Raw genomic sequence first — 18,438 nt, 5'->3', positions numbered from 1 at the left:
TCTGGGTGATCTCAAAGCGTTTCCAGAACAGACACAATGCTGTAAAGAAAAAAAACTATTTGCACCCCAAAGATTTGTTCTGTTTTTGCTTCGTTTGTTGCTTTGTTTTTGTTTGTTTTTTGTAGCTCTTAAATGTTTCAGATCAAGAAACAACTTTCAATATCAGACAAAGATAACCTGAATACAACATGCAGTTTTCAGATGATCAGGCTATGTCATTTACTGGGAAAAAAACAGCTGTGCAAAACAAACTTTTATGATGTGAAAATTTAATGCTCACCCTTGTTTAATCATTAATTGACCCTAACCCTATTAACAACATTTTTTGCAAAGCTGGGTCCATTATCACCAGGCCCAATTACTGCCCAACCTCCAGAATCAAGAAATAACTTATTGAACCCGACTGATGAAACAAAGCGGGATGACCCTAAGCAAAAAGTAGTTTGTTCAAGTGTACTAAGACTTGTTTCATAATTAAAATGAAGCGGTGTATTTGAAGTTTACTTTTTATAAACTGTATTTCATATATTTAACAATAGTGTAATGAAGTATTCTTGATTTATTCTGAAAAGTAAAAAGAATATATAAGAAGTATAAGACGAAGTATGGTAGATTAATACTAAGACAAGCTTATACTTAAGTATACTTAATAAAATGTAATTTACGTGTGCTGCTTTTTGCTAAGGGAAAATATTTCAAAAAGCAACACATCTTGCCCCAATCTGAAGAAAGAACAAATTATAACATCTAAAGAAAGGGTTACAAAGTATTTTGTAAGGAGAGCCATTTATCCACTAATGGAGAATGCATAGAATAGTGGTGAACCTTCTTAGTGGGTGGCCTAAGAAAGTTACTCCAAGAGAACACCAACAACTCATCCAAGAGGTCACAAATAAACCCAGAACAACATTTAAAGGCCTGCAGCCCTTACTGGACTCTGTTAGAGCCACACTTCATGAGTCAACAATAAGAAACTAGACAAATGACACTTCCTTGGGGAGTTCCTAGCAGAAAACCACTCATTTAAAATTTACAAGAACATTTTTTTGATTATTTCCTTACTTTTGGGAAAATACTCTGCAGACTAATGAGACAAAAGTGGAACTGTTTAAAACGTTTGTATCCTTTAAATCTGGTATAAATGTCTGAAAAATAACTCAGACGACAGTAAAGCATGGTGGTAGTAGAGTGATGGTGTGGTCTACATAGGACCTGGGTGACACATAGTAGCAGAGCAATGATACGAAGCACAGCAGCAAATACACTTCTGAATGGTCAGAAATGAGTACAGATTTTAGAGTGGCCTAATCAAAGTCCGGGCTTGAATACAACTAGACAGGCCGTTCATCCTGGAAAACCTTAATAGATGCATAGCCATACAACTGAATTAAAATAAATAATCTGTGGAGAAAAAAACTACAGCTGTGAAATATTGAGCTATGTTTCCCTTTGAAGCATTTATGATCAATTGAATAAATCAACATCCAAGATTGTATTTTTCATTGACACACAATAAATGTGTAATAGGCCAAAAACATTTCAGGTAAGTTTGATTTCCCAAGTTTAATGAGAGTGAACTAATGAAATACTGTGACTGAAATTCATTATATGCTAATATACAACTTATTTATTTATTTATTTATTTATCTATCCAAACAATGTTGGATTCACCAGTTGGCCATCAGAGGGCGCCAAATGACCAGCGATGATTGACTCTGAATAACAGAAGAGATCCATTGAGAGTCATTGAACAGTTCCCTGCACTGTACCTGAGAAGCTGTCTTTGTCCATCGCCAGCAGGTCCCTGGCCTGATACATGTAGCAGCGCAGGTGGTAGCGGGTGCCGCCTGCAAGGACAAGCAGTTTGAGCTGAGAGAAAGTCCGTGAAAATCGGGAGTGAGATCCAGAAATGGAAGAAAAAGCAAAGACGTAGAAGTGTGGGTGTTGTCCTACGGTCAAAGAAGCAGGAAATGGTTGGTCTGTTCACTCCAAAAGTGGTGGTGACCGACTTGTCGTCGTGCTTGTCCTCTATGCTGCTCTGTGGACGAAAAAGAAGTGGGAAACACATTTTTCTTTGCAACGAAACCCTTAAAATTACAGGACGGTAATATTGTAAGAAGTAATGCAGGCCCTGCTGTTTGCTCATATGTGGTAGTGATATAGTCCAACTCCAAAGGTCAACTTCATTAACAAATACAGTAAATATGCATTTTGACATGGATGAACTTGACTGTCCTATACAGAACGCCAACAGAGGAGGTATTCAAATTTTAAAAAGAGAAAGACTATATGACCGTGCCCTGTGCAGAAAACCTATCCGTAAACATGTTTTCCAGTCCTCAAGCCTCACCAGGGAGCATTCCAGAGCAAAGATGGCAGCCGGTCCAGTCTTCTCCAGCGGCTCCATGCGGCACCTCCACCTGCGCCTCCTGAAGCTGTCCGTCTTCCTGGGCTTCAGGTGGAAGTTCCAGCCGAACAGCGAGGCGTATTCCCAGCCCTCCCTGTCCGCATCGTCCGGACGCTGCTGTGGGAAATAAAAGTGAGCAAAATTGAGAAAAAAAAAAACATTTCAATGAAAGCAATTGTATTCACAATATACATTTTCTTTTTATACTTTGTTTTTCTCCTCTCAAAAAGGCCTAAAATCAGAAACAAGGCCAAAGGTGAGGCCTCTATCAGGTTCTGTTGCGTCTGATTTGTGCTACCAGACCGCCATCTAGTGTTTAGAAAAGGGAATTTCAGCCAATAACGGAGAAAATCATGGCAGGGAAAAAAACTGGACCAACGCTGAGGAAAGATATTTAGGGTTGATAACTCTATTTGTTTGTTTAATTATACTCAAATTTAGTTAAATGATCAAAATGTTACATGTTTAGCATGTTTTTCAGTAGCAAACATGCTGACAGAGCATTTACAATTAATAAACATCACTTTATTCAACATATTACATTTCAATAAAATTAGACCATGTCTAGTGTATGGTTAATGTTATGAATTAAAATGTTTTAGATAATTTTTCTGCCAATTGACAGCTAAATGTGAATTCATCAATGGTCAGGGATTATTTCCTCCTTTCTTCCAAGTTACGCTGAATTTGGATTCATTTTCCATTTCCTCCAGAACTTCCGGATCAGCACCTTTAGTCAGGTTGTAATGCTTGAAAATCCTCCCGATTTAATTATAAATTACAACACTGTCCCTCTGCTCCAGGTGCAGTTTTCTTCACATGTTGATATAATACCCACAAAATTAGAATTAGTAGTAGTTGATGAAAAAAAAGGTTTTATGAGGCAACAGTTTTTCAATTAAGAGTTATTATTATTAATACGTTTATTTGATAGGGACAGAACATTAAAAAAAACATTGTTACAATTCGAAGTGTAACCCATGCCATGTTCATTGGGGCGACGTGTCGTTCTGTGGGCCCTTCACAGGAGCTCTTAGCTTAAACTGAGCACAATGTGGAAACATATGTGTAATTATGAAGAGGCACATTTTGGCAGGCTGAAGTATTTTAATATTATATCTGCACAGAATTCCCACATCAGATTTTTAACATATTTATTTATTTTAGTTATTTCCTTCATTTTCTGTAAACATGGAACATTCTGTTCAGGAAAATCTGTTCTCTGGTTGCAAAGCCTTCGTGCTTTTCTTTGCTGTAAAAGGTGAACATAGAAGGAAAAACTATGGTAAATTTGCTATAAAATCCTGCGTTGTAGGTATTTATAACTTTGTTGAGAGGTTTTAGAGTTTTTTTCCACTGTGGATGAATTTAATTTAGAAAGAGTGAACTCAATAAATGTCTCTTTACATGGTAAAGGTTGCTGACCACTGCCTCAGACAGAAAACCTTTTAACCAATTTAAATAATAAACTGAGCTTAATTGCATTGCTTGACAACCAGGATCAATTGTTGGGAGTTGTTGCTAGATGAATGAATATAATTGAATTTAATTGAGTATTAAGAACTTAATGAAGGTTACAGCTTGTTGAAATCATTGAACAACTATTGAGCGCTGGAAAAGTGCCGGTGCACTGCAAAAACGGAACTAAAAATGTGTCCTTGATTTGAGCAGATAAATAAGATGATTTGCCAATGGAATAAGATTATTGCACTTAAAATAGGAACAACTCATCTCCATCATCTTTATTTCAAGTGCAGTATATCTAATTGTCTTATTTTAGGGGTCAAAATACTCATTCCATTGGCAGATAATCTTATTTACCTGCTCAAATCAAGGACAAATACACTAATTTCAAGGGATTTTTTGCTTATTTTTAGTTCTGTTTTTGCAGTGTGTTACTTACCTTTTCATAGGTATTTCAATTGGCTCGTCTTTTCAATTTAAAAACAAGAGAAGCAGTTCTGTTCTGGCGTCCCTCACCCCCATTACCTTCCTGAGAGCCTCCATCTTCAGCTGGTCTCGCCGTCTCAACCGTATCCACCGCCTCCTCCGGTTGGTGTGGTACATCTTCTCTGCAGGAACCCATGACTTGGGACGGCGGTCCGGGGGAATGGTGATGCCGTACTCCCAACCTGAAGGTAACGCAGCCCGCTTATTAGAGCCGGAAAACAGATTCTGCCTCTTCATGTCGACGGAGCTTTTACTTTCTCAGCACCTTGATCATCAACAGCTCTGTTGAGATCTTCGCTCCACTCCACTTCATCCCACACCCACCCGGGAGGACACTCCACTTCGTCCTTCGGCACAGTTTTCTCCCCGTTCTGACGCAGAAAGACACATTGTTGTTTTTTACTGACGAAAACAAAAGACCCCACAACATGGTGAGAAACACTTCCAGGTACGAACCACGTCAGTGTATCCCTCAGGCATGCCGATCCACTGTCCGCCCGGTAACCTCATCTGGTTCTCGAACACCTCCTCTGTGAAGGTCATGTGACCGGCGTCCGTGTCAAACAGCAGTCTGAGGGAAACCAAAGGTAGAGGGACAGAAATCACTGCATCATCTGCCTAAAAGTATAGTTGCTTGCAATTACCATCAATACTCTGCATGTTAAATCTTCCTGGCAGAGGGAAACAACCCAAAAACACTCTGTAAAGGTTTTATTCCACATCTGTTTGAGTTTCATTTACACTATAGGACCCAGGCTAAATAAATCCCTGCTGTCTTGACTGGTTTTCAACCCGGTGTTGGGATACGTACATTTTTATTTTTCGTGACATCATAAAACTCTTCGAAGGACATAAATATGGTGTTAAAAAGTCAGTGTGTGTATGTGTTAACACTCACTCATGTTGCCTATTTAGGACCTTTCCAACCTACTGAAGATTGAAGACCCTTATAAGAAACTAAGTTTGTGAACTAAATGTAGTTTAGGTAAAAATGCAGCAACTAAAATGCAGTAAATACGAAGTCCTGATATTAACTGAAATACAACCTTGTCTGTCTGTTTGTCACTAACCAAGACCAATCACTGTTTTTTAATTATTAAAAATGGCAAACAATTTACAAGTATAAGTAGTTGAGAAATAGAAAATCAACAGATTTAACAGTCATGACATTTGCGCTGCAGATTCTGTGTAATTGTGTAACCATTAATTGAAAATTAATGTTAAAAAACAGCAACGTGGAGTACAGCTGGAAGGAAAACAGGTGACTAACAGGTGACCCTTGTTTAAGTAGAAAATAGCAACTGTTATAGTCAATTCATCTAAAAGCTGAGTAAAATGATCGCAAATTATTTAAATTACAAAGCATAATCAGAAAGATGTGAAAGGAATCCTTTTCAATTATCAAAGCATAACCAAAATGCCAACGAATCAGGCAATTATCAGCTCCTATGTGATCAACAAATGACTTTAAGGACATTTGAAAGACACTAGGTAAGGCCAAGTAATCGAAACCCTAACAAAGTGCCATATTTGAAAAATGGACTGCTGATTAAAGTTTGCCGAGGAACAAACTGAGAAATGGTGCAACCGTTTATAGACCAACAAAAGTAATATTGTCCTCTTTGGGTCTTTGAATATTGAATATAAGCCACAGTACACTGAAAAAAATGGTGGCTCAGACATTATGGTATGGGGGACATAAACCATACTGTGATGACAGGTTTATTTATTAAAATGTCAAACCACCTTGTTCTGAACAGGAAATACCATCTCATTGTGTTTTTGAATAAGATGGCAACACCAGAAATCAAGCAGCATCTTGGTTCCGGACCAACTAGAATTAACATGACGCAGCCAACCTTATTGCAGGACCTTAATTTAATAAAAGAAAACCGTGGGTTCAAATGAACAAATTTGAGCAATCTGTCTTCATGCTTTGATTTAGAATAATTTAGTGTTCCAAATGCATTGGTGTCTGGAAATAAAAGCAAATTTATTATTATATCATTTTGATGCTTTGCTGTTGTACCGCCACTTGTTTGGTTTACATTTTTAATAGTGTCCTTGGACGATATGAAAGGTGTTTTTCAAGTAAAATACATAATTATTATTATTATTATTATTATAAGAATTTGGAGGTTTTGACATTTTTTTAAACACATTATTATTTTGATCATAACTGACTATGTGAGTAGAAACCACTGAAAAAGTTCCCTTAGTTCTAAAACATCAGATGACCCAGTATTGATGTCTTGTGCGCACTGATAAAAGGTTCTGACACAAGCGATGGCGGAACCGCTGAGGGACAAAGACTCACGTCCTCTCAGGGCTGATGAACCAGTCTCCGGCCCAGGTCCATCCAGGCGAGGGTTTGAAGCTCTCTTTGGGCAGCTTCACTCTCCCGGTGACGTCGCTGAACTTCGGGTAGGTCAGACCCGTCGTTCCCCAGCTCCCCACCAGAGCCAGCCGGGTCTGGTTCTCGTACTGCAAATAAGACAGAATTCAATAGCAGCTGTACAACCGTAGAGGGATCTGACCCTCCAGCAACATTATTACACTTTAGTGAGAACTATTGATCAAGACACTTTAAAACGTTACAGTAAAACTGGCATCAGAGCTGTTTTCTCCAACGTCCCTGAAGTCTCACATTTTCACACGTTTTAATGTGCAATAAAGATATATTTTGGGAGATTGTGAAATTGTTAAAAAGTGTATTTTTTCATTTAGAATTACTCCTTACTTAAAGCACGCAGAACATTGCCGCTTTATAAGCTCTGAGTAAGTATGAATGTCTGTGGGAATCAAAAATTTGAGTCCGATCGCCTTAATAATAAAAAAGTTACAAGGGTTTGAAAATGGTAGAAGACCCAAATTTGTCACTTTTTTGGGTAAACTGCCACCTTTGGCACCCATTTTCTCAAATACTGGCAGGAATCCCATGGAGAACTTTTTTTCCCAGCTCGAGTACATATTTAAGATTGGAAAACTGCTCTCTAAAAGTAGCCCCCAGGTTAGTGGAGCGAAATCCTACTTCTAGCCTCATTTCGAGCTTCAGCCTATGGCCTAATCTTGACATGTCTCTCACCGTCTCAGCAAAGACGGACAGCTTTCCTTCTGCAAACTGGTTGAAGTGCTTGGTGTCGGCAGCCAGTCCGAACCACACCTTCACCCTCAGCTGACCGGGGAGTTTGGCTTCTCCGCCGCTGCCCTGCGGGTTCTAAACAACAGAAACACACCAGGTCCTCTCAGTCCAGATGTGGTGCACATGTGGCCAAAGGTGAACACTGCTTCATACTTATTCAGGTTCTTTAGGAGCAACATTTCAGCTATTTTCCTCTGGACCAAAACAGAAGCAATCATCTCAAAAGAGTTTAATTTGTTAATTTTTAAAATGGTAAACATGCAAAATATTTTTTTTTCATCAGGATCTACGGTAATTTTGTGATTCTTTTTCTATAAGAATCAGACAAATATTTATAAACATATTCAAAGTTTTATCAGACCAGTATTGTCAGTCAGGGGATGGAAGACGGAGGGGGTACCCTGTGGAGATGGCACGAGTTTCAACATTCGAAAAAATATCATATATATATATATATATATATATATATATATATATATATATATATATATATACATTAGGGCTGGGCAACGATTAAAATATTTAATCGCGATTAATCGCGATTAATCGCATTGTATTTACAAACTCCAAGAATGAATTCAAAAGTAGTGTAAAGAGCACTTTTATTTTAATGTTCTGCTGCCATATGAACAAAAGTGTTGTAACATTTGTAGCACTTATTTTATACTGGATATTTTAAACCCATCTTTTCTTCATAAGAGAACAGCAAGCACTGCAGCCAAAATATGGCCTTTTTTGACCTGCTGTATATTAGCCAGTCCCTAAGCTTGATGTATCATGAAACTGTTGACCTTTTGGGTTTTGTGGTTTTTATTTTATTATTACAATTAAATAATAATAATAATAATAATAATGTTATGTTCAGTGTTTTTTCGCTAATCCACCTCTTATATATTTCAATCCTTATGTAATTTTGTCTGTGTTGTGTGCACCTGCCTGTTGCTTTAATCCTATAAATTTCCCTGTCGTGGGATAAAAAAAAGGATTAGCTAATGTTATCTTATCTTAAATAACACTTTTTAATATATGTACTGGGTTCTTTCAAGGTCTTAATTACATGTTATGTGTTGGCTCCAGTAACATCCATCCATCCATCCATCCATCCATCCATCCATCCATCCATCCATCCATCCATCCACTGATCTACCTGGATGTTCCCTGGAGGACTGAAACGCCTCAGTCAGAGACGTCTGTGGGTCTGTCGGGGCAATGACAGAAGTTTCGTCTCCTCTCTCCGTTTCTGGGGCTCGACGTTTTCATGTTTTTTCACGTGCTTAGATAAATTTGTTGTGTTTCCACTGAAATGAACCGGCTTTTTACAAAACATACAGCTTGATTTCATTTACGGTATTAAAATAAAGCCAAACGGTGCAACTTCCCGTGCTCATGTTTTTTTGCTGCTGTGGTCTCTCTCAGCTGTTTGTTTGTTAAGTTTGTGTGAGAGCTGAGTGGGCGGGCCAGGCTGAGCCTGCGTGCTGATTGGCTGGCGCCGCTGAGCCATGTACGAGAGGGGAGGGGGAGCGGGAGAGTGCTGCCGTGACAGCGCGCTGCAGTCAGCGCGCCTGCTGACTGACACTGACTGAAAGCATGTGAGCAACATGCGTTAATGCGCGATAAAATAAATATCGCCGTTAATAGTCTAATGAATTAACGCAAAATTAACGCGTTAACTTGCCCAGCCCTAATATACATACATGAGAGGCAAAGTGGGGCAAATATTTAACTTTATTAGATGGTATATGCTGCTGAGACGCAAGGTTTCATTAAAATGTGTATAGGTATATAACTGTGCTACTTCCTAATTTGATATGTGTTCTGTTTTTACTGTTACTCTGATCTTAGCGACTGTCATCAGAATATCTCTTTAATGCTCATTTTCTTCTTGTATTGACCTTCCTTCGAATAACTTTCTGTCTATATATATATATATATATATATATATATATATATATATATATATATATATATATATATATAGGTTTTTTTTTGTTTTTTTTTTGCATTATGTTCTCATCGATATGGTTAGTGTAGCGGTGGTAGTTACGCGAAGGAGCAAGGGGGTAAGTGTTTGTAACCAGAAAAGGATGAGTGGGGGTATGTTTGTTATTGTTGAATTCTGAAAATGAAAGTAGAACTGTCAATCACAAAAAGAATCAGACAAGTGTTTGATTTTTGGTTATTTCCAAGGGCAAAACCTTGATGACGTCAACGTAAGGGCTCACATGCAGCAGACTCCTAATAGAGAACTGCACAGGTGTCTGTGTGTGTGTCTGTGTGTGTGTGTGTGTGTGTGTGTGTGTGTGTGTGTGTGTCTGTGTGTGTGTGTGTGTGTGTGTGTGTGTGTGTGTGTGTGTGTGTGAACACCTTGAGTAAGACGCTCTGCAGCTGTCCGCACTGCTTCCCACAGTGCTGCTGGGAGAAGAGGACCGTGTGTGCCTGGATGCGGTGATATGCCACCCTGCGGTCGCCCTGCAGCATCCAGATCACAATGTCTGGAAGACTGTTCTGAGGCTGGGAGACAAACATTAACGTGGAGGTTTTAATTAGCTCAGTGACCTGCTAATTAGTCAGGGCGACTTAAACGTCAGCTGTCACCTCCTCCGCCATGGTCCTCAGCCTGTTGGCCCAGTCCTCCGCCTGCTCCAGCACCGAGGAGAGCTCGGTTTCTGGCCCGTGCTTCAGGGCCAGAGCCGCCGCCGTGATCTGCTGCAGGTGGAGGCTACGGACGTGCCTCAGCGAGCGGTCAAGAGGAGTAGCGCACTGCCACTGGTCGAGAGAGGGCAGCTCCTCGCTGTGAGGAGAGAGATGGAAAAAAACGGCAACAGAAATATACAGCAGAGACATTTAATAACGTTCTGTTGGCAGTATTTCTGCCATGAAAAGCATGCTGAAAGTTCTCAGTGCCACTTTACTATTTGGTAAAAACTTGTTGAAAGTCCTGAAAGGATTAAATGTTTTTGCAATAGCCGATCAATCTAAAATTATACAAGATTTACAAAAATCCAGCCATTAAAATGTATAAAACCACTACAAATTTAGCTTAAAATTTCCACTTTTAGGTTATCTAAATGTCCAGGAATTAGCAAATTGTAATTTTCTGTTTCCCTGGATATTAAATATGATGTGACATTGAGGCCCTTTCCTCTTAACAATTCTTCAAAATGGGAAAGAGAGGAGAACATGCCGTTGAAGTAAAGCAGATCAACTCGGGCTAGAAATTGTGTCCTGGACAGATACTCCACAGCAGATTATTTTTCTACAGCATTCTACCGCTTTATTTTTAATAATCTAATAAATCATTTCTTACTCTTTTTTTAAAAAAGATCTTTATTAGTACTTTTCTATTCATTATTATTATTAAGTTTAATTCATGCTTTTGTAATTCAGTGTTTTCTTGTTGATAAAGGGTAGGAAAAAAAGTTAACAATCCTGCAACCCTTCCAAACTGACAGATTCACCTTTGGGACATTTTAATGTCTCTTGTCGTTTATTCTTAATGGTGTGAGCTGTTTTTGTTGTTGTTTTGATGGGGAGGGGTCTGTTTTTAATCTTTCAAAGGAATTTGTGTTGCTAAGAGTTTAAAAAAATTGACATTTGATTTGCATAAATCTGCAAAAATGAATAGACAATTGTCATTGTGTGATGATTCAACTTCAACATTAGGACACATTTATTTTACGGCTGGTTATATTTACTTGCCAGTTCCAGTAGCAGTGGCTCTCATTAAATGAAACTATTTAACCATGCAGGAACTGACAGGAGAACTATCTATTGTTTACCTGCAGTCTGCAATGAGCTGATCCAACAGCTCGACAACTCGCAGCTCCACGTCCTCCATGTCACTCCCATCCTTGACCGCCAGCTGCACCTGCTGCAGGTTAGCCTCCTGTAAACGGCAAAATGTGCCACAACAGATTGGTTTGATGTTTTTGGTATCGGTAAATTAGTATCTGTGCAGCACTACGACAGCACAGGAGGCCGTAACAGGAGCACGCACCAGTCTGTCTGTGATTGCAAGCAGCATGTTGAGCGCCTCGATCCTCGGTCGAATGTCCTCCCACTCTGAGGACAGGACCACCACCGGCTTAATGTTTCCCCAGGGGAGGTAGTAGTAGTGGCAACCTAAAACAAAAACGTCATTGTTCAAAGTTCAGGTGGGTTTCAAACTGCGTCATTAGGCTGTAACGCCTCGTTTAAGATTTTAGTTAGGGCTGGGCGATATAGAGAAAGAGGCATATCGATAAAATAGAGGTCATATTGATCGATATCGATAAATATCAACAACTTGCAGCCCTGGTCATTCTATGCTGTAGCTTAGCGACCTATTTTTAGATACAGAACATGCAAAAACACTGAATTCAAACTCAACCATTTATTTAACCAACTTTTTACCATAACTGTAAGTTTTTTTTAAAAAGAAAAGCAGAACATGTGCTCTTTTAACTCTTTGAAGGGGGCGGAGCTTGGTGACGGCGTGTTCCTGGGTCTCTATTTGTGATTGGTTGGGAGGATGTAATGACTGTAATATTAACCTACATGACTAGAATGCATGAAGAAGGAAAACTGGTATTCTATTGAACTTTTTATTGACCCTTTTTTTTCTATCATCGATATGCGTCTATCATCGATATATATCGTCATTGAATTATCGTCCAGCACTTACTTTAGCTACTATTTGCTGCCTGGTGCTACATATGAAGGCAGCGTTTCCCTTGAATCAGAACTTGTATTATAATTACAGTTCTTAAAGGATTCCAGTTTTATCCAATCCAATCCAATCCACTTTATTTATATAGCACATTTAACAACAGACAAAGTTTCCAATGGGCTGTACATAACAAAAAAATAAAAATAAAAATAATCAAATTATAAAAAAAAAAAAATATATATATATATATATATTATTAATATTAAATATTATTATAAAATAATATTTAAGAAAGGGTTTTCTCTCTCGATACAGGCAACTGTTCTTGAAATATTTACCATATATGGGTTGTGAAGCAGCTCAAGGCTCTATTTTAGATCCCAGTCTGTTGATTGATTTATATGCTTTGTTTAGGGCTCAATATTTGGCTTTTACTATGTTGACAATCTTGAGATCTACAACCAGCTCCAGCTAAGAGCATTACCTCAATAAAAGGGTATAACCTAAATCAAAAATAATAAAAATAATACATCAAAATGTGCAAGAAAGAATCCTAATGCAAGCTGAAGAAGTGGACTTGTTTAAGACCCAAAACAAATCTTAACAATTAATCTCACGGCCGGTGATTTTTACATAAACAAGATCTGTTTCTCGCATTGGTAACAGCCTAAGCTGCGGCCCCTCACTCACCATCAAACACAGCCCTGCTGAACTGTGTGGTGGAGGCCAGAGGGAGGCAGGTGTAGTCAAACTTGTTGCCATAATTACCGATGCTGACCTCAAACTGAATTGCGTCATCGACGTCCTGAAGCAGCGTGGCGGAGTAAAAGGCAACAAAGAGAGAAAACTTTCTCTTTCTGAGAAACTTCTGTAAGACGGAAAGAAAGGAAAAATAGACGTTGGATTCTTTACATCTATGCCTAGCATTTCTCTACATTCCTTTAGATCTTTCTCGTCCCTCACCTCTACCACCAGCAGGTCGTCTGATGGTATGTCTTCGGTTCTGTGCTCCGGCCTGTCCGTCAGTTTTGTGGTCAGTTCAAGTAAAACTCTGCCTCGATATGCCACACCTTCACCCTGTAGGAGGAGTCACATCCCTTCTTTAACCTACACCGACTGAGGACCAAAGATACTGTGTAACATCAATCCATCCATTCAACCATTGCTTTTTTATTAGTAGAAATTCCATACCAAAATTATTTCAAGCACATTCAATAGATTACTGAGTCTCCAAGGCCAAAATAGTAACACCTGTTTTAATGGTTGTAAATTATTGACAACCGCACACATCTGGTTTTGCTTTTGTATTGGGCTCCCTAATGAGTAAATAATCATGTAAAAAGGAAGAATGATTGATGCAGTCTCACTTTTCCAAGGTTTAGAGCTTCGTGGGGGTCATTGAAGGCGCTGAACTCTCTGGGGCTCCCGTAGAGATTGACAAAACAGGGGCCGAATGTTGGCAGGAAACCGAGACTGTCGTCAACTGCAATCACACAGAATACATCGATGCGGGTTAAAGTGAACAACTAGGACAATTAAAACCAAATGATACAAACTCTGTTTAAAAACCGATTTGTTTTTTTACACAGAAATTCATTCAAACTAATTTGAGATAAAAGAGCTGATGGATTAAAAATCGGAAGAACTGTATGAAATGTCAGTGGGGTCTCTTTAAGGTAAAGTGATGTAGAGAGGAAGGTAGACGTACTGCCTGGGTGGATGGTCCGAGGAGTCAAGTCATCTGAATGCGTAGAGAGGAAGGATGGTTAAGAAACAAAGAAATCCAAAAGAAAGTGTAGAAACAGAGGTTTCTGAACGCAACTCAAACCCAAGCAAACTAGCAAATGTTGTTTATTTTGTCTGGTTTGAAAGATGCTGATGACGTGAAATTGTTCATGTTTTCTTCAGCAGATGCATCGAAAACATGGCATCAAGTAAATCTCAAGCAGGCTAAGTTTGTCTGGAATACAAGGAACTTGAAAGATGGGAGCGACGTGTATTTTTGGCACACAAACACAGAGTTAGTGTTCATGCATGTCAACCACAAAGTACCCATGCTGTTACGCTGACCACGCCACCACTTCATCAAAGTGTTGAGGACAATGAAACAACTTTTGTCAAGTGTCCAAGTCACTACACTTATTGGGAAAAGTGTCTCCTAAAGTAAGAGCAAAGAAACCAGCATCCATATGGAGGGTCTCTTCTTGCACACTTCCGGAGCCAGCAGTTTAAATTATCTTCAATTATGTACACATTGTAGAAAAATATTGAAATTTGAAGCAACAGAATATCCATCAAACTAAAAGATGGTTTCTAAGTTATTTGAGTTTGATCAGAAGTCATGATTTCTTTAGAAGCATTAGTAAGCCTGACCAGGGATTAGAACTACAATGAATATACATTGAAAGGAAAGATCTTCGGTTTATCTTATTGTATGATATAACTGTTCCCCTCCCTTGGTGACCTCTCTGTTTTTTTTTTTTTTTTGTTTTTTGTTTTTTTTGTTTTTTTTTTTTTTTAGTGTCGACTACGGTCCTGGTTGTGACATTCAATTTTATCTATTTGTATGTTTATTTACTTTATTTTTATTTCATTGTATACTGTTACGGCTTGATTTGTATAAAATCCTTTTCAAAAATAAAGTATAAAAAAAAAAAAAGAAAGGAAAGATCTTCATACAAGTAAAGGTAAAGACATTTTTATTACGAGTTATTTTTGGGCTTGTCTATAATTATGTCTCCCCATATCTCATCAAAAATACTTAAATATCAAAAGAAATGAACAGATATGTAGGGGCAAAATATTCAGACCTGAAATGGATAAAGGTTAGGACCAAAGGGTACACCTGACTGTCTCATGCAGGATCACTGGACCAAAATAACATGGAACCAGCCTGCCTTAAAATGATTAAAAACATATTCATTTTTACCAAGGTCTTAGCAAAGCACAGCTGCTCAATTAACCTTTTTGGACCAGGTTTTGAAGCTGTGGTGTAGAAACATTTTGCCACAGGGGACAAAACTCTCAATTTGAAAGCACTTTTGTTTTTTATGCATTTGTTTTCAAATGACACCAAAGGTCAAACAAGCTAATCCCAACCAAGAAGTTTATATCCCGCCATTTGTTCAGAAAAGAAGATGGAGAAAGTAAAACTGCTGTATGTCCTCTTCTTTTGGTTCAGTCGCGATCACAAAACCTTTGCTTAAATAGAAATCTAAAATAAAAAAACAACAACATGCAGGGCTTAAATGTGGCGGAAAAGCGGAAGCCAAAACAAAGCGAGAAATCAGCACATAACTCCACCCCTTAACAATCCCGGGGTAATCTGCAAGTCCTAACCCCAGACTATGACTTTTGTCGGGTAAGGTGTGGACCCAGGAAATTGAAATTACTCGGGTGAATTTGCGTTGGAATGTGTGGTGAGATTTCAAAATCCAGGGTTGTGGCTGAAAGTCCCTACAGTGGAGAAGGGGTAATGCAATGCCAATGAATGTTGAGCTTAATATTTTTCCATTATCTTATTCTAGACAGTTTTTGTGAGGTTGTCGACTCTTTATTCAAAAATTCTTGCTTAATGAAAGATGAATGCAACACTTAGATGACATCAAAAGATACTGAACTTCAAATAAGCACAGTAGGTGTACTCTGCTGTGCTCCTCCCCTTGTGCCTGTTCTCCTTGTCACTTGGTGTGGAAAAACAACAAAAACAAGAATGGCTCAGAACTGCAACTCATTTTCCCATTCCCATCCTCATTTTACGGCTCAGATGCTGGCATCACTTTTATAAGCGCGGATCACAGGATGATGTGTGGCCAATATTGACTTATATTGACAATTTCATCTATTGCTTGTCAATTTGAATAGGCCTAATTTGTGTTATAGTTCTGTTATAGCTAGTTTCTGCCAATAAAGCTTGTGAAAAGGCAAAAATACAGTTAAAACTTCAGATTTGGGGTAAAAATGTCTGCTCATGGTTATGTGGTTCTACCTAAAAACAGACACAGAGGCATTACAACATTAAGGTGCGTTCACATTGGCGCCACAAACAAAGGCGTTGAAAGGCTAGCCTTGTTTGCTTTTTAATCAACCCAATCATATTTGAACTGCATTTAGTGTCATGATCTGGCCTGTTTGCTGTCTTCACCCTGCCACTACTCAGACCTCAGTTTCTAATTCTAAGTCGTTTGGGATGGACCTGCAAAGTTGCTTCTCCACTGCTTTGCAATCAACCTCATCTGTCTGGGGCGAAAGTGGCTCAGGAGCCAGCAGTCCATCCTATAACCAACGAGTTACCGGTTCGAACCGCCACTTTGTACATCTCAGTTGTGTTTTTGTGCGAGACACTTCACCGGCTTTGCCTTCTCCCAGTGGTCAGAAGACCTGGTGGTGCAGATTGAATGGCCGCTCCACTTCTGTCAGTCTGCCCCAGGGCAGCTGTGGCTACAGCTGGGCTGTCAGGGTGTCAATGTGTGAGTGAATGTGAGTGAATGACTGAATGTAGTGTGAAGTGCTTCAGAGTCCTTGTACTTAATAAAGCGCTATACAAGTCCCATTTACCATTCCACACACCTGTTTCATACTCTTTATAAGCTCTGCTCAGACAGCAAGACAGTGCCAGATTATTGAAAGCTCCAGCGAGTACATGTCCTGCAGTTTTTCATGCCTCTAACCACGTTTCAACCATGATCTAAGGATTTTCCTGTCTTGCCCTTGTCAGACATCTGCCTGAGCTGTTGTCTTTTGGACCATGACCAGGATTGATGTCACAGCTACAAGCCACGTCTAGCCCATTGGATCCGTCTGCCTATCTCGGCCCTAACCACGTGTGTATGGCCTAAGCCTGCATCATACCACTCCTCAGTCATCCTGTCTGTTTCCTCTGCAGTGAGTAAGTCAGCTCTCTTCACAGACAGGATCTCCAGCGTGCTCCTGCAGAGATTTTCCTGTCTGCACCAGGGCTTTGTAAATAAACCCTTTAAAGCGCAATGCGGTGTCCTGAATATCAGGTTCCCTGCCTGTCTGCCTCATGACAATTTACATAACAAAAGACGTCTTGTTGTAAAAGTATTTTCCCCTTTCACTTTCGGATCACATTCTGGCTTTGTTTAGAAATCAGATATTGTCTCATTTATCATGTATCTTCAGCAGACTTTTGCTTAGAGAGAAGCAAAACTTTTCTTAATTCTTTTCAAGTAAATGATAAGCATTAGATTGAGTTAAGCTTGTGTACTAATAAACAAGAGGTCACCAGTTAATTAGTAATGTTATATTTATCTGTCTATGCTATATTTTTTTGCAAAGGGCTGCATGCCAAACATGTCTGGTCCTTCTGGTTATGGTTTTGCAGCTTTAAATTAAAAAAAGACCTGGCCAGTTTTGGCAGGTGGGTTACAGTCCATTCCGGTCTAACTTTAGACGACTTTAGACAAGAAATTTACCATCGATTTCTCCTCCAGGGGCCGAGATCTTAGACATACAAAGGTGGGTGGTGCCGATGATGTCGTTATGACTTGCTCTGTCCCTGAAACAAGAAAGAAGAAGAACCCACAGCTGTCAAACATCCTCTTTAAGCCAAATCTACCACTGGGTAATTTTAGAAACTAAAGACTTGCCCTACGTTGTAAAAATTACAAGAAAATATCTGTGTTAAGCTTTTTGTGAAAAACCAGGAATCAAAAACCTGTAATCTCTCATCATTTGCAGCATATACATAATCTAGATTAAATTAAAGTAGGATTCAGTATTTTTTGTTATGCCACCAAAAGTATATTTGATGCCAACTGTCATGTTAAAGACGAAGTACTGAGCAAAAACCTACTTCATTAATGGAAATGAAATGAAATAAATTAAGTCTTGATATGATCTTCCTTCTTATGATGTCTTCTTAAAAACATCCCTGAAAATTAGTTTCTTTAACATCAACACTGTTTGATAACGGTGGGACACATAGAATTTAGGCTAAGGGACAAAAACCATGAAACTAGTAATATTTTGTAAAATAAAAGACAGTTGTGTGTATGTGTGAATTCACCAATCCACAATTCGGATCCTCATCTTCTCACACATGGAGGGAAACTGTAAAAGAAACAGAAACATTAAAGTTATTCTGTGCTGAACCATTTCTCGGTGTAATAGTCTTTGTGTGTCTTACTCTAATGGGCATTGCCAGGCTTTGGTTCCACTGGGGATTGGCGTTTTTCTCCAGGATCTTGGTATAGACCTGAAAGACACAGACAACGCTCTCTGGATTTAAGATGGTTTGTTTTCACCAGTGGCACCTAGCTTGGCCTG

General features: G+C 39.0%; 1 protein-coding gene across 10 annotated transcripts in view; it reads right to left on the bottom strand.

Moving 5' to 3' along the window:
* Window positions 1–18,438, bottom strand: part of dysf (dysferlin, limb girdle muscular dystrophy 2B (autosomal recessive)) — a 107,686-nt gene that overhangs the window by 61,685 nt on the left and 27,563 nt on the right. For 6 of the 10 annotated variants that reach the window (XM_036146653.1, XM_036146655.1, XM_036146659.1 and 3 more), the window contains exons 14-32: window positions 18,299–18,367; window positions 18,179–18,222; window positions 17,586–17,668; window positions 13,856–13,888; window positions 13,515–13,630; window positions 13,111–13,224; window positions 12,838–13,015; window positions 11,497–11,621; window positions 11,279–11,385; window positions 10,095–10,290; window positions 9,864–10,010; window positions 7,443–7,574; window positions 6,675–6,841; window positions 4,814–4,928; window positions 4,623–4,728; window positions 4,397–4,539; window positions 2,351–2,524; window positions 1,954–2,038; window positions 1,770–1,847 (exon numbers count right to left, since the gene is read on the bottom strand). In XM_036146653.1, coding sequence (XP_036002546.1) covers window positions 1,770–1,847; window positions 1,954–2,038; window positions 2,351–2,524; window positions 4,397–4,539; window positions 4,623–4,728; window positions 4,814–4,928; window positions 6,675–6,841; window positions 7,443–7,574; window positions 9,864–10,010; window positions 10,095–10,290; window positions 11,279–11,385; window positions 11,497–11,621; window positions 12,838–13,015; window positions 13,111–13,224; window positions 13,515–13,630; window positions 13,856–13,888; window positions 17,586–17,668; window positions 18,179–18,222; window positions 18,299–18,367 — 2,212 coding nt within the window. The remainder of the gene's footprint in view (window positions 1–1,769; window positions 1,848–1,953; window positions 2,039–2,350; window positions 2,525–4,396; window positions 4,540–4,622; window positions 4,729–4,813; window positions 4,929–6,674; window positions 6,842–7,442; window positions 7,575–9,863; window positions 10,011–10,094; window positions 10,291–11,278; window positions 11,386–11,496; window positions 11,622–12,837; window positions 13,016–13,110; window positions 13,225–13,514; window positions 13,631–13,855; window positions 13,889–17,585; window positions 17,669–18,178; window positions 18,223–18,298; window positions 18,368–18,438) is intronic. The other 4 variants (XM_036146657.1, XM_036146662.1, XM_036146661.1 and 1 more) reach the window with 2 other exon arrangements.

This window comes from Fundulus heteroclitus, chromosome 14 (genome assembly GCF_011125445.2).
Source record: "Fundulus heteroclitus isolate FHET01 chromosome 14, MU-UCD_Fhet_4.1, whole genome shotgun sequence".
Classification (NCBI taxonomy): domain Eukaryota; kingdom Metazoa; phylum Chordata; class Actinopteri; order Cyprinodontiformes; family Fundulidae; genus Fundulus; species Fundulus heteroclitus.
The sequence above is the reverse complement of the archived record's forward strand: the minus strand, read 5'-3'. Positions and strand labels throughout refer to the sequence as shown.